At 40.7% G+C, this 27,196-nt stretch overlaps 1 protein-coding gene and 1 long non-coding RNA gene across 4 annotated transcripts; one reads left to right on the plus strand and one right to left on the minus strand.

Moving 5' to 3' along the window:
• Positions 1-438: 438 nt before the first annotated feature.
• Positions 439-19,198, minus strand: stra6 (signaling receptor and transporter of retinol STRA6). 3 transcript variants are annotated; one of them, XM_034587708.1, is made up of 18 exons: positions 18,879-19,198; positions 14,865-15,261; positions 13,745-13,811; positions 12,625-12,707; positions 11,544-11,677; positions 10,931-11,097; positions 9,917-10,042; positions 9,153-9,220; positions 7,211-7,290; positions 7,050-7,111; positions 5,973-6,135; positions 5,689-5,764; positions 5,140-5,273; positions 4,410-4,527; positions 4,130-4,231; positions 3,860-4,023; positions 2,876-3,013; positions 439-1,524 (listed from the first exon to the last, which is right to left on the minus strand). In XM_034587708.1, the coding sequence occupies exons 2-18, from the start codon at positions 14,933-14,935 to the stop codon at positions 1,304-1,306; spliced, it is 1,974 nt and encodes a 657-aa protein (XP_034443599.1). In that variant the 5' UTR covers positions 14,936-15,261; positions 18,879-19,198; the 3' UTR covers positions 439-1,303. The 3 variants fall into 3 exon arrangements, with proteins under 3 accessions (XP_034443599.1, XP_034443597.1, XP_034443598.1); XM_034587706.1 differs by lacking the exon at positions 18,879-19,198 and adding an exon at positions 18,694-18,778; XM_034587707.1 differs by lacking the exon at positions 18,879-19,198 and adding an exon at positions 18,262-18,700.
• LOC117762945 lies at positions 18,362-19,859 on the plus strand. Its single transcript, XR_004614097.1, has 3 exons — positions 18,362-18,501; positions 19,390-19,521; positions 19,843-19,859. It is a non-coding gene; the product is annotated as an uncharacterized LOC117762945 (long non-coding RNA).
• Positions 19,860-27,196: the final 7,337 nt, after the last annotated feature.

Genomic DNA, 27,196 nt, shown 5'->3' on the forward strand with positions numbered 1-27,196 from the left:
TTTAGCGGAAAAGCCAGAGCTCACATTGTTTTAAAAATTCCTTATTTTCTAAATTAATCTAAAAAACATATGCTATCCAAATACGACAATTTAAGTGTTGATATTGATTCAGATAAGGCTTTTAAAAAAAAATCGGTGGTGTAGTCGCCAATTTCTGATGCCTTTCTTTTTGTGCTTCTTATTATGGGGAGCATTTTAATGTCATAATTTCTAATAAAAGAGAATAAAGCTACACTGGGACACTATACTACAGTATTTTAGATAGTGTGTTTATGCAGAAGGCGAAGAAAAAACACTGCTGTGTTAAATAGTGCTGATGAATTAAAAAAATCCTTTGTCCTTGTTCTTTTCGGTCCATGCAGGAGCAGCATCACACAGTGCATTTCTACAGCTGAATTAATCCACAATGCAAACATTCATATAAATAATGGAGAAAACAAGTATATGCTTAAGTTTTATTTTCACAGTAATCAGAAAGAACATTGTTTTTTTATATTGTCACTTGAAAGTCAGCATTTTAAATGTCAACGCAGAGAGATTCAATGTTGGTGAATATCAGAAAACCAGATAGGATTTTAGACAACACAACAAAAAGCAAACGCTGGTGTAGCAGCAAGTGGTTTTGGACTCAAACGTCTACAGATAAGAGAAAACAGAACAAACAGCTTAATTTGTCTGGTAATTCCTATTCCACAGGTTATTGTTAATTACATAAAATGTGTACAATTGAAACAATTATTACCCAGCCAATGAAAACAGTTCATTCTGTAAAGTCATAAATATTGAACAGCTCTACATATAAATACTCTTTAAAGGGGATGCTTCAGTGGGTTGTACAGTATGTGTTTAGTTTGGGCGTGCACCATGTTGCATTATTTGTGCACAAAGGAAAATAACAGCATAATGGAAAACATATGTGATTATAAGTAAAATATAACATGAGTGCTGCCCCAAAATAATCACATAAACGTACTGAAAATGACACAAAGAGTGTGTTTAGTTGGGGGAGCGGAGCCACACAAGCTTTCACATCAGACTGAAGTCTGTGGCCCTCACACACAAAACAGCCAGAGCAGCACAAAGGCACACAAAGAAAACACACAATCTCCAGATAAACAGAAAAAAAGGCTGGTTGCAGATGAGACACTGAGCTATAAGTGCATTTATTTTTGTACCGGATGCAGACACATCTTCAGTAGGATATGGACAAATACTGTGATGGTAGAATTTGCCCAAAACCACGAGAGACTTTGCAGAAAATCCTCCATCAAGGTCACATTCATGCTCAAACGCTGGCAGCAGCCTACACCTCCTTGGTTGCCGCCTCCTTTTTGCTCCCCTCCTTGGCACTGCGGTTGAGGCTCCCATTCACAAAGCTCTCTGCGGCCTGACGCTGGAAGTGCTTCCTGGTGCCCACCAGGGACGGGTTGTTGACCAGGGTGTAGAGGAGCTGCCAGTGCCTGCGGGCCCTCTTGGCACTGGACACTTTGCACAGTTTCTTCTCCTGCTGGACCAGCTGGATCCCTGGGGACACAAAGACATCATGAGAGGCCCCCGGAGGTATGTCACTCATACAGTCCCATGTCCCCTCAAGAACACACTATACATTTTCCCATCTTAACTGGAATGGGAAAAGAGTGCTTTGAAGGCCACTCAGGACGAGCGACATGCCACAGAAAGAGTAATAATAGAAAGCAATCATATTTTAATCCTCTAAGCATGGTAGGAGCATATTGTGTCTGCCATTACTACACTGAAAGCTTAAGCCCCTTGGGCTACATGAATATGAAACAGGCAATTACCGTAGCTCATCTATGTAATCAGCTACTCATGGACTCATCCTCATAATACATTATTCCACATAACGCATTGTTCTCTAGATACAAACATGCAACATCTCCAGTTTGGAACTGGACTCGGCTGCGACTGAATACCAGACAGATTCCACAGCAACAGATGAGGCCTGATGACGACAGTCACCAGATGTGGAGGCGTCTATACCTCACCTCCTGTTCCAATCAACATCATCGCTGCAGATCAGCAACAAGCCTTAACGTTGCTGTTCGTGCTTAAGGTAACATTTATGTTTATATATAATGTGCATTGTGTTTTGTTTGCACTGGTTAAATAATATTTATAGCACTAATCTATATTGTCCTCATTGTCTCTGTGAAAGTGGCTGGGGGCTCAGGTGAGTGTAGGTGTGCCATGAGGGCAGCTTATTAGTTTATGACAGATCTGATTAAGACCAGCGGCAGCTCTGTAAATTATTCCACAGCGAGACTCAATTTGCTCCTGACATATTAAATCAGAACTGCTAAGCTTTCATTTCTTCTGTGGAGGCAATGAAAGTGTTATGATCTAATTGTGTGTTACAGTGACCTGCTGCTGTGTTCTTAAAGTACTATGCAGGAATTAAAGATGACACAGTGTCTTCAATGTAGATTTGAATCTTCTGTCTATCTTGAAAAATAAACATCTTCCTTATATCATGAAATCTAAAACCATCACTGTATTGACCCTTCCAACAAGTGTCTGTGTTAATAAAACTCATTCCTCTATGACTTAAACATGGAAAGCATGTAGGCACTTTTCAAAGATTTACATCTTCAGTATAAATCCAAGTGCTTGGGATAAAGTGAAGGCAGGAAGACAAGGAAGGAAAGTCAGCAAGAATGAAGAGATTTATTAACGCGTTGTTGGTTTTGTTTTTTTCATGGAATTGATGGAGAACAACAACAACAAAAAAAACACATCAGCCTTTGTTTTTAAATCTTAAGAACACAGTGAAGCCCCAGTTCCAGGCTAAATCATTGTGCTGTGTAAATAAATGAGGGTGTGGTCTATGATCTGGAGTGAGTTTTGCATTACTGACCTTCCTCAGCATCCCGTGTCCTCTGTGCAGCATTGGTCTCCTCGTCCACAGACTGAAGCAGCATCCCACAGAAGGCCTTCATCACAGGGTGAGACTGGCTCACCTCAATCTTCAGATAATGAGCGTAGCAGCGGTAGGCTGCAGACAGACAGTGAGGGAGGGGGGGGAGGGAGGGAGGGGGGGGTCACTCAGACTGGGCAAAAGCAATAAACACATAGGGCTGCACCCCACGTTGGCTTTGAGGCAATCACACATAATGGCTGAACAATCTCACTTCTTTTTTTTAAACCACCTGCTTTTCCTGACAACAGATGTCTTAAATCTGCCGGTTCAGAGAGTGGGGGTGCAATTAGAGTCCCCTGCACTGCACAGAATACAGATATCATACGAGCTGCAGTGAGTCGACGGCAGCATAAAGTGGTGAGGATACCGTGTCTGGCCTCTAAGTGGGATCAGTAGAAGTGCATTTGCTCACAGAAAATTGCTTCTATTTAAGCCTCCATGGAGAGAACACAGTGACATCCACAAAGGTAAAAGCAAGAGTTTATACCAATGAATATGTTAACACAACTAATCTCTCTCTCTCTCTCTACCTCTCTACCTCTCTCTCTCTCTCTCTCTCTCTCTCTCTCTCTACCTCTCACTCTCTACCTTTCTCTCTCTCTCTCTCTCTACCTCTACTACTGGTCTATTGATCTAACTTTGAATAAACAGGTGAACAGTTGTTTGTGCTGCGGTGCTGCCGCAGCTTCAGGGTTCTGTGGACACAATTACTCCAGGTCTACAAATTGTGTAGTGTCCCCAGTTTCAGAAAGAAATCTGCAACCAGCCATAGACCAAGATAACAGCCCAGTCCAAACAGGATGGGCACTGCACTAGTATATTTAATGCAGATAACATTGAGCCTGACCTAATGCATTAATGTTGCCAGTATATTAGAATTGAATTGAATCATTATCTACACAGAGAATCTCACCCCCTCACCTGGGTCAAACGCCTCCACATTGCGGTTAAGAAGACTGATGTCCATACGTCCCATGTGAACAATGTTGAACAGGGCGGTGATGATCATGCGCCAGACGGCCAGGAGCACCCCAATCAGGACATTGACTGGAAAAAGCAGGTACGTCAGCAGGAACAGATTCCCCCTGTCAGACAGGACGGAACACATCAATTATCAGGGAATAAAACACTTAGACACTGCAAATAAAAGAGCACCTCTGATAATAAATGACGACGAATATAGAAAATTACCTGTTGTTTAGGTCTCGAGTGCCTGCTGTTTTCTTGATGAAGCAAAACCTGGCAGTGATGTGCTGAATCAACACAGCCAAGAGAATCATCAGCCAGAAGGGCCTGAAAGGACAAAATCAACAATCAAACATCAAACATCTCCCGCGGTGAAACACTGAGAGCGCCAAAAACATTTTTAACTGGCAGGACTTTATGTGAGGCTAAGCCATTTGTGTACAGAATTTTCTTTTGGTCACATGGATGGAGGAGAGTGATGAGTCAGAGACGCGACGACCCTCACCACATGCTCCAGAGGATCTGAAAGAGAATCAGGTTCTGTCTGTGCAGGACAGGTATGATGATGAGGAACACAGTGATCAGAAGGCAGAGGAAGAACACCATAGTCTGGACCATCATGCCTGAGGGGAAAAGATCAGAGCTTCAGGGCCTCAAGGCTTAAATCATGTCCAGTGTCCAACAAATCGGCACTGCACACCCACATCTCTCTCCCAAAAAACCTGACACGTCTCTAGCTGCTCAGTCAGTTGCTTGAAGGATGCAAAGATGCATTTAGATACATTTCAAGAGTGTGACCAGAAAAACTAATAATAATAATGGGAAAGGAAAATATAACTAGCTTGGCTACTGGCCATATTAAGTGAAGAACTGCTTTTAATGCTTTAAAGTATCTATGATATGATGTGCAAACAGTTCTGTATTTATTCGTTCAAAGTTAAACATTTGAGGGACAAAATCTAAAACATTTTGTACAATTTCTGAAGGAATGAAATCCAAACACATTAAAATGGACCCTCTACCACCAAAATCTAATAATTTCATTTTTGAGTCCAACTGACAACTGGTCCAAAGTTTAAGAAATTCCAAAATCTAATCAGGTCATCCTTTAGTCCAAGTGAAGGTTTTTGCCAGATGTAATGACATTTTGCACCATTTCTGAAGGAATAAAATGAAAATGTGTGGAAACATTACAAAAAAACTATAAGCGAGTAGATTTCATAGTGTAACTGTACCGATGCACATGTGAGCAGCTGTAAAGCTGGTGTATCCCATCCAGCAGACGAGCGCCGGCCGAGAAGCCCTGATGCTTCTCTGGCAGTTGTAAACGTTATAGATATCTCCTCTGTACAGCCCCTTCAGGTTTGACCTATAGAATATAAAAAGCACACAATCAACACAATCTGATTTATCACTAAATTTACAAACTACATAGTCAATTGAAGAGGTAATTTAGCAGGGGATAGACCCGAAATGCAATTCAATACTCGACTTGCAAAAAACATTTATTTTAATACGATGTAATTTATGGTAATAGCACTGTATTTCATGTCTTATCTTAATAGCCATTTTCAATTCTAGCAGCAGTCAACGCAGAGTGAATGCTATTCAGTCGGTCTGGATGATTAGTACTCTATTATGTTATAATCACTCCAGTGTGAACCATTACATTCTAATGAGGGGAGCAGGATGCGATGCACACACACGGATATTGGAAACTTTTGGAAGAGAATACAAAAATAGAGAGACAGAGAGGAGCAGTACTGTGTTGCTCTGAAACCCACCGATGCAGAACCATAGAGCGCATGAGCATAGCCAGGTTGACCAACCCCGACAGGGTCATCGCTGAGATGTAGCACACTGCAAAGAAAATACAGCACACACACACACAACTTCAGGCTGGTTATTATGGGATTAACTCGTCCACAGACAATTAGCATGTTATATAATTTCCTGCATATTTAAATAGCTAAAAGTTCAGCTTGTATTCAGTTGCATTTAAAACTGAATTTTCAGAATCTCTCATGTCACCAAGTGGCTGATTTAGAAATTTGTGATTTCCACTCACCTTCTACACACCACATGTAATAAACCACGATTCGCACCACTTCCTGTTTGTCTGGAGACAGCATTATCCTGAATCCAGCCAAAACGTTGGCGATGTCCCCATCCACTCCCATACGAGCGATCTGGAGAGTAGGCACCACTCCCGAGATCAGAAGGAGACCCATCTAAAACACAACCAAACAAACAAAAAAATACAGGATATTATTTATTTACTTTTGTATTTTAGGAACATAAAATATAATCTGATGATATTCAGAGTCTGAGCTGAAGTTATTGGACAAAGGTCAGGGGAAGGACTGATTCGAATCAATATGCGATTATAATTTTGACCTTATCACATCCGGCAGGGACGTTATGTTTTCGTTACTGTTTGTTTATCTGCCTTTCAGGAACATTACTCAAGAACTATTCAAAACAGATTTCCATAAAAGTTTGGAGCAGATCTGGATAAGTGGGCGTCGCCAGTATTTTTTTGTAATCACTTCCTTCAATATGGCGATATAGAGGAACTGTATGAGCTCTGCCCCTCTAATGTGCTATGTTACATAATACATCTGTGCAAAAATGTGGAGTACTTTTTTATTTTAAAAGCCACTTTCAGGCATGAACTCTGGATAATGTCCAGACAATTGGGTCCCGACATTATGTGGACTTTCACATATGAATAAGGAGATTGTCTGTTCAGACGCGTTCACAACATCAGGAAATTCTCCGGAGCGTTCAGGTGAGGGCTGGTATCTGGGTAGAGCAGGACATGACCAAAAGCTCTCGAATGTCATTGCCTTTCCAAGTTGATGTCTTCTTCGGCGTCTTCTATGTGTATGACGCCTCTTTTTCATCTCAAGATATATATATTTTTTTTCTTTTCAGTTTTGCATTTGTCACGACATAATCCTGCTGCAGTCTCAGACGGTTTGTGCACATTTTTACAAGCAGGGTGGCAGGACATTTTCTCAGCAACTGACCTGGCCATTTGTGTTCTCACACACAGCCCCTCCTGATCATTTCTGGAGAATATTAAGAGTTCAGGGCATGTGTGAGAGCAGCTACAATGTGTAATAGTAGATATGGTGGTTACCTGATACAGTGTTATGAATGACACGACACCAGATATAGCCAACTTCAGTGGAAAACGGAAAGCTGTTTCAAAAAAGAAAACAATGAAGGCTTGTAACTTTGACAGGAGATAACACATTATATCATGACCAGTCATCAAAGAAACAAAGATCACTTGTTTACCTTCCTCTGGTGTGTAAATGTACGACTTCATGGCATCAAGTATTCTTTGAGGGAGCTTCGGCGTCTCTGTGCTCGATGTGCTGACGTGAAAGATAAACACAGTTACAAACCTAAACGCAGCCTCGGACATATTGACGATTGGATGAGCCATTTTTTTGCCATCATCTCCTCTCACGTCAAATTAAAGAGAAGTTCTGTGTAGTCAAACATGCTGCAGAAGAAAGATGGGGCAGTATTTCCAGGTGCTTTATCAGCATAATAACAACCTCTGTGTGACACTGAATATATGAGGAAATATTTACAGGCCAGCAGATGAGATTAAGATCTTAAAAAACGCTCACTGTGCTGATCACGGTAAAAAAAAAGTCCCAGTGGATTCTCTCTAATCCGGTGTCATTGTCTAGGACAGCTCAACAGGAAGAGCAACCGCAACCTGTTTCCTCTCGTTCGTCTCCATCACATGACTAACATTGGATCTTGACCCACAGCTCCCATCTCCTTACACATGCTAAATTGGATGTTTTTCACACAGTGGATAGTTATGTATTAATTTGCTCGTAACAGTGGACAAGTACAAGGCTGGGAAACTCCCAAATGTAAGGTTACAAACAGCCAGTTCAGGTAATTCAGGGCTTTGAACTAAAGGCAGAAACATCCAGGGGGTGCACTACAGGGGCTCAGGATGAGGACTGTGCAACGTCCCTGGTGTGAGGCCTTTTTTGTTGTATCTCAATCTTTCCCTCATTTCCTGCCATCTCTCTACTGTTTATAATAAAGGCTTAAATATGCTACACCAAGAATAAACAAGGACATTGATTAAAACTAGGGTTACCACCCTATGTTTATATGCCTCCACCAACCAGTACAGTTTCAGTCTACATCCTTTTTTCCCCCAGGTCACCGTGACCTTTGACCACTGAAATCAAATCAGTTCGTCTATGAGTCTAAATTAACGTTTAAGATAACATTTTCAAGAGGACAACATTTTTTTTGTTAGGCCAATGTGCCCTTGACCTTTGACCTTAGACCACCAAAATCAAATCACTTCATCTTTGAGTCCAAGTAAACATTTGTACCAAATTCTAAAGGGTTCTCTTGAGAGTTCATAAGGTAAGAAAAGGGTTTTGTGTGGTCACAGTGACCTTGACCTATGACCTCCAAATTCTAATCAGGCTGTCGTTGAGCACAAGTAAATGTTTGTCCAGGATGTAATGCTTTCTCCTGAAGATGCTCCTGATATATCACATTCACAAGTACATGAGGTCACTGTGACCTTGATCTTTGACCACCAAGATCTTATCAGATCCTCCCTGAGTCTAAATTAACGTTTGGGCCAAATTTGAACGGATTCTGTCAACGCATTCACAAGGCAAAGAAAAAAGGGTTTTGTGATGTCGTGGAAATTTATCATGAGATTTGAAATAATGAGTTTCTCAGACCAGAGTTGCCTTAGAGTTTTAATTATTAGCTCTGCAGAGGGTTACACAGCCAGCAACATGGCTCAGAGTGCAACCACAAGAGAGTTAAAAAGGAGGGTTTTTATACAATGTGATAAATGGGAAACAGAACAGAAAGCAGACAGGACCGGATGCTGTCTGGCATCACTGTTACAGAAAGAGGAATCAAATCCAGCACACAGCTGCACAAATAAAGGTCAACAGGAGGTGGAAGACATTGATGTTGTATCAGCTAAGTGCACAGAAAACAGTCAAAACAGTAGTAAGACATTGATCAGTGGAATTTTCCATTACAGTGAGGTCACTTGGACAGTAACCTTTGACCTTGACCCTCGACCACTGGCTGTCGCCGACACGGAGACACAACAAAGTTCGATTAATCAAACGTAACTATTTTGGGGATTAAATGTTGGTCAAGGAGACGTAAATAAAACCAAAACAAGTTAACAGCAAAGTGTGTTACTGGTAACTCATGGACGTCTCACCTGATTTTGTTGGGCTTCTTCTTGAGTATTTTCTTCACATACTCTTTATAGTAGCTGCTGCTTAGATCCTAAAAACACAGCAACCATATAAGAAACCAACTGATAATAGTAGACAGGAAATATGCTGGCGTACTGTGGCAAAGCTGACTTCATGAATGGCCTGTTAGAAGTATGTGGTATTAATCACTGTCTGAATTCAAACTTTATTTTGTACATGTGGAAAAAGCTTTTAAGCCTCCTTCTGATAAGGGGGGGGGTGGGGGTGAGTCAAACTCCAGGAGATGGCTTCACCGCAGCTTTGTCACACCCATGCTGAGATTAGCATCAAATAAACACCGCATTGTGTGTCCTCGGTGAAAATAAACAAGGCAACCTTTTCATAATCTGATCGAGAACATAACATAAACCAATTACGTCAAATCTACTTAAAATGATTAGGCCGCTGGTGTGTGCTGTGCTGTGCTGTGCTGGGCTGGGCTGCAGAATCCCCCCCTCGGCCGAGACTGAACGAGCACAATAAGCTCCGTTGATTAGCAGGCGGCTTACGAAAGGTTTCTCACATGCACAGATTCAGACGAAATGTGCATCTGAGTAAGATTTTATTATTTCTTTTCAAATAGTTCAGAGTCACATGAACAAAGACCACTAATCAAATTTACTCCGAGTTTGTTGTGGAAGCTGACCAAAATAGTTCCAGTGCCACGAGAGCTCTGCATCCGTCCTGAGGCCAACAGGCAGGAACTACTTTAATTAAGAAAACTTACCTCTGCAGCGTTGTGCTTTTCAGTGCCCTTTAAGCCCTTGAAGAGCAGAAGTGGATACTGGAAACTGAGGAATGCCAAGCAGGCGATCTGCGGCAGGCTGGAGAAGAGGGAGTAGTGTTTGTGGATCTGCAGAGGAATAAAAGAAGACTTGACATCACCTAGAAAACTATTTTGGGAGATTTGGAGAATCACTTAAGGAATACATAATGAAGCTATTGTATGATGGCTCATACAATGGCTCAGTGTATTTTGGCGGGCGTCCACATTTTGGCCAAATGACCCAAAACAACAAATTTAAAACATCAATTTCAACCTCCAAATTAAAGACACAAATCTTAAAATACTGGTTCTTTTTCCCCATGTTTAAAAAGAAATACAATTCTAAGTAAATAATAAGTAAAATTGAATCTGTTGTTTTCACGTGATTAAGTCTTTCAGGTCCACTGAAATGCTCCTGGCAGCGTTTGCTGTGTGCCAACTCATCGTGGTGTGAAAAAACAAAAATAAAACGACAACCATGACTGTGTGGTGTAAAGCCTGGACTCGTCTCTTTTTTCTGACACACACTAAACTGATTAACTGTGACAAAGCTTCTTAATTAAGACTAAGAGACAGTGGAACGAATGGTTGTGAGTCACAGACATTCGTCGCACAGAAAAAAACCCAGACAACAGGGACGTGACACAAAATCTAGGATTGAGAAACAAGTTGTAAAAGCTCGAACGGACGAGTCCACGAACGCAGCTGAAAAGCCTGATCCATCTATCTATCTATCCATCTTTTCAAATCACATCTCTTACACAGACAACAGACCACACTTTGTTAGATTATCAATGGGTTTCCACAGCAAAACAGATCGGCTTTGTGTTGATACAAAATCCTTCAACCTCAGACAGATGACACATCAGAGAAAATAACATTTGAAAGGCTGCTAAGACGCTGGATTCTTCACCAAACTGCTGCCGTCTTAAATTACTGTTGATCATTGTTTTATTAAAAGTGATTGTTGCTTACCAATGTTGTTTTTGGACAGTCAATTTTCTGCCAGACCAGAACAACAAAGTGTGTCCAGGACAAGAGGCTGCCGAGCACGTAGCCAACTTTATTATGCAAGGTGCCACATGCCAGGAGAGGGTAGTAAAGTGCGGGGTAGAAGAAGACTCCCAGAATCACCCAGTTCTCTGCAAATACAGCAACATGTGTCAAGTCTGTGAGCATCCGAGGGAATATACACCGATACAAAACTACAACTCCTACATCGGTTCTGCTTTGCTTCAGTGTTTTGGGAAAAACATGGAAACTCTCTCTTATTGAAACTTGTAAGCTGCTATTTGAGGATTGTGTAAAGTAGCAGGGGATCGACTCCTTACAGTCAAATCTTGCGTAATTTCATTTCAGACAAAAAAGAAAAAGCTGCTTGTGAAGTTTGCAGTCAAACTCAGGAGTCGAAAATAACACACTGAAGCAAAATAATCCAGTTACATAACAAACATTTAACAAATGTAGATACATCATTAATAAATTAGGATTAAACAGCAGCTATAGAAGATTTTACAATCTGTGGGGGGGGGAAAAGGGAAATGCACATCTAATATTAGATCGTGAAGAACCAAGATGACCTCCTCACGTTTGTTCTCTGAGTCCGCTGTGAAGGGGAGGGGGTTTGGGGAAATGACCAGGCCCCACAGTTTGCACAGGAGCACTCCAAACACAGCCACTGCCAGGCCCTTGTGCTGTGTATGGTCCAGGAAGTTGACCGGACTGTGAGATCAAGGAGCAGGTATTTAGTGCCCACATGTTACCGGCCTCACATTTAGATGAAACTGTTATTGACCAGAGATGATAACACTTCAAAAAGGGAGCATATACCTCTTTATTTTTAAGTGGTTTTAGCCCACAACTATGTAATTTCTACTGACTTAAGGTCTTTGCACACAAAGTTTTTCCACATGATTTTTTAATCCAGTTAAAACCAATAAACATAACCAATAAAAATCAGCATGCACAGGAACTTCGCACACTGAGTCCGATGAATTTTATTATTCTATTAATTCCAAAGATTCCCAGTCAAGCAGTGAGGATGGTTTGGTCGTTGCACTTTTTGAAAAAAGAAAACATTGTGTCCATCCAATCCTGAGAAGCCGTCAGGAACAAGGACAATTTCATCTTTCTGATCAAGGAGCTGCAAACTTTTCCCAATGAAAAACACAGACTTGGTGTGCAAAGACATTTTAAGTACAGTGTGATTTGCTTCCAGGCAAACCTTGGCTTCTGTTCATATCAGCATGGCACAGCCAGCAACTTGCTCAACACATGAAAATCCACCACAGTCTCTAAACTCTATTAATCCAGTGAAGGTACAACAAGTATGAAAGCTTTTTTCCACCCAGCTCACACGCTCACACTGACCAAGTTAGCCACTATGGTCACTTTCATCTGCTGGATATTTCCACTGGTGCAGTTTTTGAGGTTAATAACTCAAGGATACATCAGTCAAAAGGTAAAAAAGCGCTAATAGAATTTATCATATTAGAGTTAATTAGGAAGTAGATTCTTTTGAAAGGGCTACAGCTTTTTAAAAGTGACGTCCAAAGTCATTCTTTGTAAATTTAAATGGAAGCCAATGATTATTAAAATAAAGGCGCCAATATGTTCCTATTTCTCTTCACATTTAACCCTGGTGTTTATGACTTAAACTAGAGCCTCACCTGAGTAAACCCGGGAGTCCTTTCTGTCTGTTGTTCGCCTTCGTGCGTCTGGCCAAGATCGCGAGGATCAGCATGACGACAAGCTGGAAGAAGAGGTACATCTGTTAGCATGAGATGCACAGCAGTGGTGCAGCTGTGGACCTCCTGGGGCTCAGGCATCACCCTGCAACTGACTAATTATCAGGGGGGCATTGATGCCACAAAAGGCCAAACCTCCGTGTCTCATTAGTGCACCCCGTGGATGTGGAGTGAATGAAGTGTCATCACTCAAGATCACCGACCAGTAAGAGTTCAATGACCTGCCGTGACCCTGTGACACATTTAGGAAACACGAGGGTGGGAGGAACGCCTTGTGAAGACCAACTTCTAAGATCCTCAGATTGAGAAAATACTTGATACCAAATAACATCATTATGTAAACATAGGAGGAGACTTACAGACACTTGTTTTCACACTTGTCTGTTTGTTGGTTGGTTTGTTTATAAACAACATTGCACAAAAACAAGAGAAGGGTTTTCCACGAAATGAGGTTAAATGGTGCCGTATGTGTGAAGGAAGAACTCAGTAAAGTTTGGTGCAGATCTGGATAAGGATTTTTTTTTTTCACATTTTCTAACATCGCAAGTTATTTTTCAACATTTTCCCAGTTTTCCCAGGAAATAGTTCATATTGATTCATATAGATGTTAGAAGTGCTCTACTGAGTACTATTATATTAAGTTGTCACTTTGGGTTTAGGATCTCCATCAAGTGAAGACATATTAACAGGCCATTATAGACTAGAAGGGAGAGTTGTTTATATGCAGTAAGTGTGGTTTGTATTGAGAAGCATTGTGATGTGAATCTGTCCTGATTTCTTTTCTCTACACCTGGAACTGCATAAAAAAACAACATATGTTAAAAACCCATTTGTTCCATTGACTAATTCCACCAGATTTCATTAAAACGCGTGAACAAAAGTTCACAAGTGTTTGAGATATTTTCCTAACTAGCAGACAACATATGGTACTGAAAACATTAGATTAGGTCATGAGACCGGGTTGATGATGACCAATGAACGAGTGACAGAAAATGACAGTGTAATGTTGCATCTCATTAATCCAACGGGAAAGCGGACTTACAGAAATCGCGGTGATGCATATGTGGTAGAGCCTGTCATCAGCAGTGGGGTCACATGGAGGGATTACTCTAAAAAAAGAAAACAGGGAAAGAAACATTCACACAGGAGCAAAACAATCAATCCGAGTCCTTCAGCCGCTGAGCTGACCTAACGCGTACCTCGCTAAACCGTTCACGCATCACTGTCAGGAGCATGTGTGGCCTGTGGTCGAAATCCCGCAGCAGAGAGATTTGCATTAGCAGGGATTGGCATCAACGTGACACGGGAAAACAAAAAACTTCTATGTTCACGTTCCTGTACACTAACGGAGCAGGAATGCCTGGTCATGGGGTGGTAATTACGTGAAAAGGTTGGGAGAATTATACTCCATAGGTTTCCTGTGGGGGCGCAGAGATGGCAGCTTCATGAACGGATGTTTGGACATATTTCACAAGAGTCTCTTACCCGTTCAAACAATATAAAAGTGCATCTCAGCCAACTTGGCCTGCTAGTGGCCACACAGAAGCTTTTCAGACCATTATGACATCCAGACGCTTTATTAGCTTAACATGGCGGCTGGTGACAAATGAAAGTTGTTCCGTCGTATTTTGTCTGAGGCCATTACCGAACATCCATATTTTTTACTATGAATCATTCTGCACCAATGGAAACATGCAAAAGCAATTTAGATGAAATCCCCCATAAAGTAAGTGCATGCACCCTGTTGCATTGTCACACGGATCGGGAGTAAAGACGAGAGACTTCTGGATCTTTTGTCCAAAGTTGCCTGGCTCCTTGATGTGCTGCACCTTAAAAAAGGTCCTGTAAAATGTTTAAACAATGAGGTTTTTTGGGTTGGGTTCATTCTTTCTTTACTTAATAAATTCAGTGGCTTGCCAGTTTCCATAACGACCTGCATTCTCAAAACATGAAAACGATACATCGTCTACTATAATATTACAAATTATAAGAACGGAAACAAGATCACACGCTGACACAGGCCGTGGTGATGGATGCCAAGTGTCACCTGAGATCTCAGTGAAAGCTGCATCTCACCGTGATATTGTTCAGACTCACAAAGGTTGGAATCACGACAAATGCATTTAAATCTGTTCCTTTTACGAATGCAAACGTGTACTTACTCTAATTCCATTTTGGATGGCGGAGGATCCAGGTCTGGATACTCGTAGTCCACAAAAGCATCCTTATCCATTGTTCTCTTTTTTAAGCAGATCTAAAGTTTTACAAAGGAGAACTTTTTAACCACAACCTCTGATGGCACTCGGCTGCAATCCCCCTTTGACTCAGGAGGAAAAAGTGTCTCCCAAGTACCAACTATAGACTCTGCAGCAGAGGCGTCCTCGTCTCCCTGTGTTTGGTCTGCTCTCACTAACTCTCCCTCCTCCTCACAGCCTGTATACTCAGGTGCCCGGGTCCAACTGTGGAGCTGAGAGTAATGTGACAGGTCCTGGCTGCAGCGCGTTGCCTCCACCCTGCACAGGCCCTATTTCAGCTGAGGGTTGCCACCACACTGGGAGCCTGGGGAAGAGAGTGAGAGAGAGGGGGGGGGGAGTAAGTGTGTGAAAGGAGGGAAAGTGGTGGAGATCTGGGCAGCCAATCTGCACGGCCACCTGCGGCTTACTGGGATTACATCAAGTTTTGGAAGTTGTGTTATTGGACTTGTGATTGTAAGGGTCAGGTGTGCAGGGTTATAAAACTCCAGCTAGGACTGTGTGGGTGGCTGGGAGCGATGAGCCGGCTCCAGAGCTCCACATGATAACAGGGAAATTCTCACATTGTTCCCTACTATCTTGATTTAGTTGTGAAAGGTTAACAAAAGTCAATCCAGGTAAATCAGGAGAAGCAAATAAAGCAGGAGGATAGAAGTGACGTGTTTTCAGATCACGTCTCATCTCATATCTCTGCACCTTCAGCCAGATAAGGATCAATGACAGGTTCATTGTCTTCAGCAGATCAATTAAGATGCAAGTTTCCAGATAAAAGGCCATATTTATGCAGAAATCATTTTTCTGAATAAGGTACTTGGGTATATTTGGGTTATTTTAATGTGTTGAATTCTTAGAAAAACATAGTTTATCAGAAATAAGACAAGGGGTTATCATGTAAACTACAAATCAAGATGATACAAACACTAGAATGTCATCAGTAGAGCTCAAACCTCCACTAAGGCCCAACTGTCCCCTTATGAAACCACTTTTAAATTCACTAGATCCAGATTTCTATCTCGATCTGCACCACATTGCACATACTCATCATTTATGTTTAAGAAAGTGCCCTGACCCATAATGCATCCTCCCGCCAACTTTCGTGTCCAATAGTTTTTTGCCCCCAACCAAACAAACGATAAAAACATAACCTACTTGGCGGAGGTAGTAATGAGAAAGACTCTAGCACACATGATATGTGAGAATGAAATGGATTTAACAATAGGCTGCGTCACACTGCCCAGAGGAAAGGAATTTAATCTAAACTGTGTTAAAAGTGTTGTCTTTTGTCAGCTCAGGATACAAGAGTAATATCCAACAATCCCACATGGACTAACCTTCATTGAATAAGTTATAATGAAGAGTGGACTTCAGAATATTAACAAATTTCCCTCAGAGAATAATTTAATTCAGCATAACAATTTTTTTAAATCACAATCTTAAAAAAAACTAAATCTATGTATTGTTGACAGAAAAACCTCTATTTTATATCATTGTGACATTTATATCTTTGAATTTTTGTATTCTTCAGACAAAATTAGATGTTATGTTGAGCTCTGCTAAAGTGTGACTGGGGTTTGTGACTATCAGTAATTGAAATAAATTAGAGATTAAAAAATAATCACCATAGCCTATTTTTTATTGTTTATATGTTACATTTCATTTGACAGAATGCACTGGCACGTCTCATCATACCAGCTTTTCAGTGATAACTCCTGAGTCATGATAAATCTCTGTTGCGGCACATGGACATAACCCGGTGGGATTGACAACCAAACAGACGTCAATCACACCAGAATTCGTTTTTTTCCCTCTTTGCATGGTCACCTCTTTCATCAACTGCATGCATGCTTCTTATTTCTCCATATTTTCTAAATAGAAATTGCATTTTTAATTTCTAAGGTGACATTTCTGATAGCAGAACTTACTTTTTTGACAACAACATCAGTACAAAGAAGCAAAATGATCACAAAGAGCCACCGACACAAGAAAAGCAGAAGCATGTGAGAGCTGCAGAGACACCCTGAGGTCAAAGGTCATGGCGAACACCTTAGCTCCAATTATATTCTTTCTTCTGCAACAAGTTCAATGAAGCTACACTTATGCTTTTATCTTGACCGCCATATACCCTGAAAGGTTGTACGTCTTGTGCAACAGGTCTGCATCTGCTTCTGCGTTCAGCAGCAGCCGGCTGAGACTAAGTCAGTTTTGCAACGCTGCCTCCATGTCAGCATACGCTCATTAAGCCGGGATTACAGTCACACAACCCTTAAAAGCAACACATTTAGCCTCCTAACACTCCTGAGAAAACATTGTTTCTCAAGCATAGTAAGCCACCAAATCAAATATGCTCCAGAGGGGAAAAAAGCCAGCCAAAAATAAAGGGGTCAGTGAACAAAGAATGCTTTGAACGGTTATAATGACTTCACAGAGAAAGGCAGTTTGATGAGACAGACGTCTCACTCGTACCAGGATGTCGACTTAAAAAAAAAACCATTGGTAGGAAAATGATCAAGCAATAAATAGAGTTAAATTACTGATTGACTGATCGGTTTTAATAAACAGCGGCAAATTAACAAACAAAAAACTAATAACAGGCAGAGCTGATATGATAATTTTTGTTTTCCATAACTTTTCAAACTGACTTTTACATCCATATCATCATCACTCCAGCACACTGTTGCTGTAACCACTGAGTGTGACCACTGTTGTGGACCGTAACTAAGTACATTCAGTCAAGCACTTTATTTAAGTACACATTTGAGGTACTTCAATTAACTTTAGTATCGGCATCTATGCAACGTTCTTCTCCTCCGCTATAGTTGTGCAACAGCTTTAGTCACTTTTCAGATAAGTGTTAACCACATCTATCCAGATGTGCTGATGTTGAATATTTGTGAAAAACTGCAAGATGAACTGTTGAACTGCAAAAATTCTAAATCAACTCTCAAGTCTCTTGGATCAGCTGGAAAATGAATCGACACCGAGATGAAATCACTCAATTTCAGATGGAATATTACATTTGACTGCACTATGAGTCATTTTACTTGTTATATTTTAAGTACATTTAGCTGATAATAGTTTTTCTTTAAATGCAGGACTTCTACTTGTAGTGGGGTACTTAAAGGTTTGCAAATAGTACTTCTACTTAAGTAAGGTTTTAAATGGAGGACTTTTACTTTAAGTGGAGTACTTTTGATTCGAGGAAATAGTACTTCTACTTAAGTAAGGTTTTTAATGGAGGTCTTTTTACTCTTAGCACTTTTAAAATGTGGAAATAGTATAAGTAAGGTTTTAAATGCAGGGGTTTTACTTGTAGTGGAGTACTTCAATGCGTGGAAATGGTACTTTTACTTCAAGTACACGATGTGAATACTTCTTCCACCGGTGGAGCAGGAACGCAGCTCATTGTTCGCCTCGGCTGAACGTGGTGGCAGGTCCCTGCGCTCTGTGAGGTGCAGCTCCAGGATTCAGTTTCAAACAGAGCTCGTGGACACATTTCATCCCTTTGAAACTGAGCTCGAGCCAGTGACAACAAAGAGACTTTCCACCAGTAACCACAGTCACCTGCGCCTCATCCTGCCACGTTCTCACACGAGGAAGGAAACGTGCGCCTGATTCGTGGGACTTTTACGCGCGGCTCTCTGTGGCCACTTTTATCATGTACGTTTCGCAACAGGAGAGCGTGTCTCACATCACCTGTAATTGGTTAATCAGTTTAAATAAACGCATGTAAGTGACTTACCTGACCGAGCGCCTGCAGGTGTGCCGCAGAGCCAGGTGGGTGTTGAACGCGTGCGTACCAGGGAGGCACCGACAGCCAATTTTGGCCACCGTAGAAAACGCTTTTAAATCGGTTGATAAACACTTTTTTTCCTCCCAAGTATCCCAGTGAAATCCACCACAAGTCACCCTGGGTATGATCCTTACCTTGTGTTAATCCCGTGCTGTCTCAGCTTGGAGAACTTTTAAATGACTGAGTCCTCACTAGCTTCCACCATGAACACCCTCCTCTAACAAGTTCAATAATTATATCAACAAAACAACAATCTCAAGAGCAGCCTTACTCTTTTTTCTTCTTCCTCTGGACACCTTGTGTAGTGTCAGGCTGGGACTTTGACCTGTCTCTATCTTGCTCTGGTGAGAGCATCATAAAGCTGCTGCTGCTGCAAACTGTTGTGAAACAGACTGTGCAGAGGTGACTAATGTGGACAAGTTAAAGTAAAAGCTGCAGAATGCTGGCCCTGTACAATATATATAAATCAAGGAAATGATACTTGAAGCCTCTGACATCTGGGTTGGACATTTTTATCAGCTGTGCAGGTTTGTGTATGTTTCTCAGCTGAGTCTTAATGTCGTACATTCAGTGGCTTTTGTGAAGAAATTCCCTAGTTGCATTAACACGACCAACAACTTCTGTGTATTCTGAAATATGTTTCAGATTTTACAGCAGTGAGTCCAGTCAGTGTGAAAGAGGGGGAGCTGAAATGGTGGATGCAAAAGGAAACACAGTGCAACATGGCGATGGAGACGTCACTCGGACCAGTTTGACGTACACTTCAGAACAGCTCAGGTAAGGTTCGTACTTTCATAAAAAGTTTGGTCTTTATATATATATATATATATATATATATATATTGGTTTTTGTAACCCTAAAGAAGTCGCGCTTGTGAGAGGTTCAGATAAACACTGAAGTCTAAGCTGGTGAGGGTCTCTCTGCCATCTCTTCTTGGTCAGAGAGAAGAGGATATTTTGATGGCCCTGCTGTGACTTTATGTAGATGCACTGAGGACAGTTGGTGTTGTTGTGTCCCCTCATGGAGTCACACTCTCTGTGAAGAACATCACTGACTCCTCTTTTATTGACTTGATTGCATGCTGGCTTTAATTTGCAGGGATACAGCGACATCCTCAAGGCCTACGTCATTTTCTTCAAACATCCATCCCTCTGTCCATCATCTATGTCTCTTATCCTTTGAGAGGCGCAGGGGGGCTGGAGCCAATCCCAGCTGACACTGGGCAAGAGGCAGGATACATCCTGGACAGCTCACCAGTGTATTGCAGCACTGACATATAGAGACAAACATCCATTCACACTGACATTCACACCTACGCTCGATTCAGAGTCTCAATTAACCCAGTGTTTGAATTGTATGAAGAAGCTGCAATACCTGAAACTCACGCCGGCACGGGGGAGAACATGCAAACTCCAAAGAGAGAGAACACAGCCGGCCTGTCAAGTTCCAACCCAGGAGATGACGGTGCTAACCACGGCTTTCCTCAAACAAAGGAGCAGCAAAAATCATGAAATCCAACACGCAGCCAGAGCAGTTGTGATATAAAAAGGCACAGCTAAAATGAGCTTCTTATTGTTTTATCTATCAGGTCTGTTGGTAACAAGATGCCTCTTCTGAAATGCATCTCAGCCTTAAACTGCTGTCTGTCACTGCACTGCCACTGACTCATAACTTCAGAGAGAGAGCGAGATAATGTAGATGGTTTTTATTTATCAGAATTATATTCTGGCCTTTTATAGAGACTCTCTTTGCTTTGGTTCCTTCCACTGATGCTGAAGTGGAGATCTCTGGATCCTATCCTATACAGAGCCTGATTGTGATCCTCCCAATTCATCTGACTTTACAAGGAGGGGGATGACATCTTCCCCTGACTGCTGTTTCCCAGTAAATCACTCTGTTTTGTAAAATAATGAATCGGGGTCAGAGCAAAGTTTGCCGTCATAATTATTAACTAGCTGACTCCACGATTTCCCAGTCTGCTCTCACCGCTGTTCTAACACAAGCCTGAGACTTCTACCTGCCATATCATCAAACTGGATTCTGATACAGTGTTTGAATTCAGCTTTTATTCATACATAATAAAATACTTTTCCACAGCTTTTCCAAGACCACTTTTAACTTAAGGCCTCAAATAAATAAAACAAATCCAATGATGCCTGGAAACCTCTGAATTGGTTATTATTTTATTCCCTTTCTGTGCTCCATAAATATTAACATTCCAATGTTGGCCAAGTCAATTCAAATTGAGTAAGATTGAGAAATATGGGCTCAGTATTAAATCATGCCCCCCGGGTGCGGCGGGCTAATTACTGGGGATATTATTCTCCCGCTCAGTCTGCTGCTTCGCCTCTGTCATAATCAATGAGCCTTGTAACACTCAATTAGAACATAATTGGATTTGCGTGTGTTGGAGGTGGAAAAACATGTACATTTGAATGGACATGAAAGAACTGCTTATCTGTGTTGACAGCTGTAATGAAGCTGAATTGGGTCGGCTAATTCTTAACTTCAGAGAAATTCAGCCAATCCCCCCCGACTCCTGCGTTTGGCTTCGTTTAACAGAAACTTAAATTTACACTGTAATGTGTATTTAATGATTTAGACTTGGGCACATGGTATTAGCTCAATAATTTCTGTTCACACATAAGAGAAACAGTTAGTTAGTTTAAACAGTTAACTTTAAAATCGTACACAAAATGAATCATCATGCCGTCGATTTTAAGTTTTTTAACCACATATTCTTTACATCCTTTTTTTGGGAACAACAGATTTTGGACATACTTAGAATAGAATAGAAATCCTTTATTGCCATTGCAAAATTGACCCCCAGAATAAATTACAATCATGACCCTGCACTTTTTAAAAAGAGAATAAGAATTTAACAATTATGAAAAAATATACAAATACTGTAGCAACTATTGTCCATAGGAAAAATTATCCATGAATCTCAGATTTGTTTTGTAAAAAGTGACAGTCAACAGAAAATATCAGAGCCCTATTCTTCTGTCTTTGTCTATAACCCACCAAAGAAACTGAACAGGTGAAAAAGAATAGAGAAGCCACACCCCCCTATCTGCAGCCTAAATAAACAACCACAAACACGGGCTAAATATTAACTTTGACTCCTATGAATAGTTTAACAGGAAAACAGTGAGGAAGTTTATTTTAAATGTAACATATTTAGTTTTTGATAATACCATAAAACGTGTAAGGTGCTGTTAGATGTTACCTGGATGTTTTATTTGTCAGTGTTCTGTACAGCTGAGGTGTTGGTGCAGTTCTCTTATGGTTCTGGGGCAGAAGCTGGTTTTGAGTCTGTCTGTGATTTGATGAACCTGTAGTGTCGACCAGAGGGCAGCGGGTCAAACACAGCTTGAGTCCAGGGTGGTGTGGGCTCCTCACAGTCTTTGCTGCTCTGCTCAGGCAGTGAGAGCTGAGAAGTTTGTCCAAAGAGAGTGAACAGTGTGTTTCAAACATGTATGCGTCGGTTCCATGACAGTTGACTGAGTTAAGGCCACGATTGCTGGACACACACTGTCTTTGTATACGTTACCCTTTAAATCATGATTCAAACTCTGAGTAAGGGAAGTATTCAGCAGAATCATGTTCTCGAACCAAAAGTCCATGGCTCCTGGAGAACACTATCTAATCATGAATAAAAATGTAATCTTCTTTCATTGATCGTTACAGATTAGTTTACATGTCCAACACCGATTTCTTTGCATGAAAATATTTTAATTTCAGTTTAAAAGATGTGATCCACAACACTTTACTTTCCTATGATGGATTTCTACATCTAAGGTTGATTGGACTAAAACGGCCATGAGAAGAAAAAAATCAATTTCAGTCACACAGGTCGTTTGGATGCATCACTGTTGTTGTAGCGGGCCGGGACTGAAAGATTTATTTCCCACTTTATGAGCACTGAGAATGGGATGTTATATCTGCAGAGACTTTGACAAGCACAAATCTTCCTGATAGTTATTAAAGTGATCATGATCACTTTGCCGCGGACCGGCTGGGGGGCTGCTCAGTCTGTCACGTTTCTGCTGCGATCGGCTGACAAGCACCTTGAATTCATGGCGGGGCGGCGGGGTTGAGTCTGAGCTGCTGTGTAATAGTCGTCTTTATACGAGCGTTTGTCGAGCACCTTGGCAAACATGCCGTGCACACTTCAGTATTTAATGAGATCATCATGATGTGTTTATTTTAAATGGCAGTTCCACCTGATGTTTTACTGAAGAAATACTTCACAGACATTACACGGTACAGTTTATTAGCCGCAGTTATACAAACCAATGTCCCTGTCATGTGTGTAAATATACAAAATGTCACATTCTAATATAACACAGTACAATATAAGTAAATTATCTATGAAAAAATATCCTCTGACACTGTGTGTACCCAAATCTGAACAATACAACCTTCACATACCTGTAACATTACTCTGTGTTGTATTGTGCGTTGGTGGTTCAGTGTGAGGTATGAACTGTGTGTTGTGGGGAAGGGAGTTGATCTGGGGAGATAAAGAAGGTGATTTACAGAGGTTGTAAAGCAAACAGAGGAAGGACTCTGTTATTGATATCAGCTAGTTATTGCTCTTTGAGATGGTGTGTGTGTGTGTGTGTGTGTGTGTGTGTGTGTGTGTGTGTGTGTGTGTGTGTGTGTGTGTGTGTGTGTGTGTGTGTGTGTGTGTGTGTGTGTGTGCGTGCGTGCGTGCGTGCGTGTTGTAGGAATTGTTCATGTTGTGGAGACATAGTCTTTGGGCACAAAAAGCAGATCCTCACAATGTAAATCATTACAATTAAAGGTGAAGACGTGTGTTAATGGTAGGGTAAGGTCAGGTCAGGTTAGGTTAGGTTAAGCTTATCGTTAGGGTTAGGCAAGTAGTGGTTTTCGCTAACATTAAAGTGTGTCTCTGTTGCTTCTTTAGGACCTTTTTCGGCATAAACACTGATCTTGTCAGGACCAGTAGACCTCATGGGGACCAAGGCAGTCAAAGGCAAATATTATTTCTGAGGTCCTGGTTAAGGTTAGTGGTAAGATGTGATTTGTGGTTATGGCTTTAGTTTAGGATTAGGAATTAATTAGTCATGGCTAAAGTTAGGGATACGGTCTTTGTTAAGCTTTTGTCCACAATGGATGCAAGTCAGTGCAGAGTCCTTATAAGGATAGCTGCGCCAAACTCTCTGTGTGTTTTGATGTCTGCTTTAGTCGGGGTGTTGTACACGTCAGTGTGATAGATGATGTCCTTGCCGTGGCCTCTATTTTGTCATTGTGTTTGTGTGTGTGTGTATGTGTGTGTGTGTGTAAACATAAATTTAAAGGCTCTTGTGCAGTGTGCTGCTCTGAGTCGTGTGTGCAGTGGAATATTGGTTTTGGAATTTTGGATGTTTCAGTCTTATCTGACCTATAAACGCTGAAGAGCAGAAAGTTCAATCACACTGATAGATTTTCATGACCTTACATTTGTTCCTAGAATTAGGAGCATTATCTGCGTTGTTTGTTTTTGTTTGAACTTTGCTGTTAAAGAAATGTATTTCATTTCTCAGGTTATAGGGAAAGGCCAATTAGCTACACCCAGTTCTTAAATCTGGCATTTAAATCAAGGAAAAACACAACAAATATCACAGTAGGAAAAAGAAAATGAACAGCAGTGTCATCAGTTTGCACTGAAATGTTCCACACACAGAATTTATCCCAGAAAACGTGTCATGAATATGGATTTCCTTGTCAGAGCAACACGTCCTGTCTCGGCCTGATGGGAGATTTGCATTTCTCTCATCTCAGGGTTTTTAATTATGAAATTCACCACAGCATGCCCGACATAATTGCTATCAAAATGAGAGATTTTCCAAATTGTCCCAAAAGATTTTAGGGCAGACAAAAACTGATCACTGTTTTTTTAAGGTTTGAGTCCCTGAGCGAACAGGATTTAATATTTCATGTTTGTGTGTTCTTGTTTGTTCTGAATCAATTCTTCACAAATTAGTCGACGTTCTGTTTGTTTCTGACATGAACCAGAAGCCATCCAACCTTTTATACCAGTATTGTGGTCGCTCTAAAAAATATTGAAATAAAAAAAATATACAAAATGAATTTAAAAGATGCACAATAGACGAACACATTTTTATATTTAAATTTCTTTTAATATTTTCCGCTGTTATAGAATAAAATGTTAATTGTCCTGTCTGGATATGTAGCGTGTCCTTTTCAGCAGTGTGTCATTGGTACCACTGGGCCCGAGTTTGACCAGTCTTCATAAGAGAAGATGCCTCCTGGGCTGCAGAGCCGGAGCTGTCTCTGATGAATAATGTATTCATAGTGTGAGGCTGCAGACGTGTCTCACTGTGTGTTCAGAGATGCTTGACTTTCACACGTCTCTGCTGGAATGACGCTGAATCAAGAGCTTGTCTGGGTTATCAACAGATGTGGGAAATATCCTACGAACGACAGGCAGGGCAAAGTGTTTCAAAGGCTACGTGTTGGCTTCAGAGGCTTTGTAGTGGCTACTGTATGAACGCAGAGTTTTTGGCAACACGTGGTGGAAGCGTCTGATTGCTTTTTGATTTACTTTTGGTTCATAAGTGTAATGGATGGCAGAAATGTAAGTTGACAAGGCAAATAGATTGATAGTGCACGAGGTGCAGTATTATTGTTATTATTACCATTTTTCTTTGCAATATATTGTGACTTTTAATGATAATTTTGTGATTACTCTGTTAGATAAATATGAATTTAACTTTGTGGTAAATTCTTCAGCCATATTCTATCTTTTTGCAGGACTATACCTGATTATAGTAGAGTTCATGGAGTTTTGTCATATAAACACCATACATGCATCGGCCTCAATCGATATTTTGGATATAAATTATAAGTATTTAAAGTATAATATTAGTAAAATAACCCTTATTAAGATGGAAAAAAATGCATGTTGATATTATTACTGTTCAAATATAGAGAATTTGTTTTATGGTAAATAAGAAGGGGAGTCAGAGGGAGTCTTTATCATTTATATTTCTACCAACAGCAAATATAATTATGAGACTGCTGTGGTTACATGTGAGGATCAATATTAAGGATCAAACCAATCAGATCTGTTTTCTTGTCATAAAAATATATTAGAGTATTAAAAATATATATTCTTTAATAACGTTTGTAGTGGTCTGAAGCGGGAAGTATTTTGACCTGCAGACATTAAATATTTTGAAGTGTGTAATTCACACAGTTGCTGTCTGAGAACATAAATACATTTGTGGTTATTCATGAAAAAAATCTGACAAATTATAAAAGAAAAGAGATGAGGGAGTGATATGTAAATGTCTTTATTTTTGTTTGATGTAATACTAAATAATAGTTGTGATCATGAACTCCTCATATGAGTTATAATTAACTATATATCAAGGTTGTAAATAATATTTAGATAAGGATTAGATAATAATTTGTAGTTTTATGACTTAGGTTTAGGTAACAGTCCTTTTGGACTTTATTGCCTCCTGTCAGAGTTCAGATGGATTGCAGCGGCTGCTTTGAAGACGGGGAAGTGGTCAGGGTGATGATTTGTAAAAGTCAGCTCAGCAACAAATGGCCAGACGAGCGGGAATCTGGGTGTTGTCTGAAGCTGACGGTAAATCCCACTGAGACTATGTAGTGCCATCACACTGTGTGGGTCCCCTGCAAAGATTACTCATGCCTCCATTAGCAAAAGGCTGCTCTCCATGTGTCACCGCCTGAACAAAGGCACGTGTATTCATCCCAGTCTGAAGGAGGAACGCTCGCTGCCGTAAATCAGTTTTTTTTCTAAACACGGTGTGACGCGAGAGAAAGGTTTTGTGATTTATAATTTACAATATGGTTTGATGCTTAAACTGGAGCGTTTGCTGCATTGTTTGGTTTAACTGATGGACTTAACATGATGAAATGACGTTGAGATAATCTGCACTGATGTGCTCCAGAGTCGGGATCAGCTGATTAAAGAGAGAAGTGATTCTCAAAGACAGGAGCTGATTGTCAAAGAAACGTTGGTGTCACCTCCTGTTACTGCTACTCCCGTAATGAAACCTGCTCTGCAGTTTGATGCTGCTGACAATAAGTGAATTCTCAATGTCAAAATCTCAACAGAGAAGAAAGAGACATTACAGTCATTTAGGTTGTGTCCGAAACCACCCACTAATTCACTAACCCCTACTATACAGTGACTAATATCCAGAGGATTATATAGTGAGCTCATCAGCAAAACAAAAAAACGCTTTCAGAGACTACTTGGCGCTTTTTATGGAGGTTTATGACAACAATGATGTCAGCCAGTGTAAAATCCTTCAATAAATCTAAATTTTAAATGTTTATTTTTTTAGTAGTAATAAAAAATGATGTTGGATGGCAGTATTTAAATTTAGAACTAAACTTGGTTGACGCAGTTTTTGCTGCGATGCTCTGCTCTACATTCGTACGA

The sequence above is a fragment of the Hippoglossus hippoglossus genome, chromosome 6 (assembly GCF_009819705.1).
Source record: "Hippoglossus hippoglossus isolate fHipHip1 chromosome 6, fHipHip1.pri, whole genome shotgun sequence".
Lineage (NCBI taxonomy): Eukaryota > Metazoa > Chordata > Actinopteri > Pleuronectiformes > Pleuronectidae > Hippoglossus > Hippoglossus hippoglossus.

Excerpts from the sequence above, each read along its gene's own strand:
- stra6 (XM_034587708.1), bottom strand. The coding sequence starts at position 14,935 with ATGGATAAGGATGCTTTTGTGGACTACGAGTATCCAGACCTGGATCCT. Across the intron at positions 12,708-13,744 it reads TATGCATCACCGCGATTTCT|CTTGTCGTCATGCTGATCCT; the intron begins GTAAGTCCGCTT and ends CTCTTCTTCCAG. Across the intron at positions 6,136-7,049 it reads CATTCATAACACTGTATCAG|ATGGGTCTCCTTCTGATCTC; the intron begins GTAACCACCATA and ends GTTGTGTTTTAG.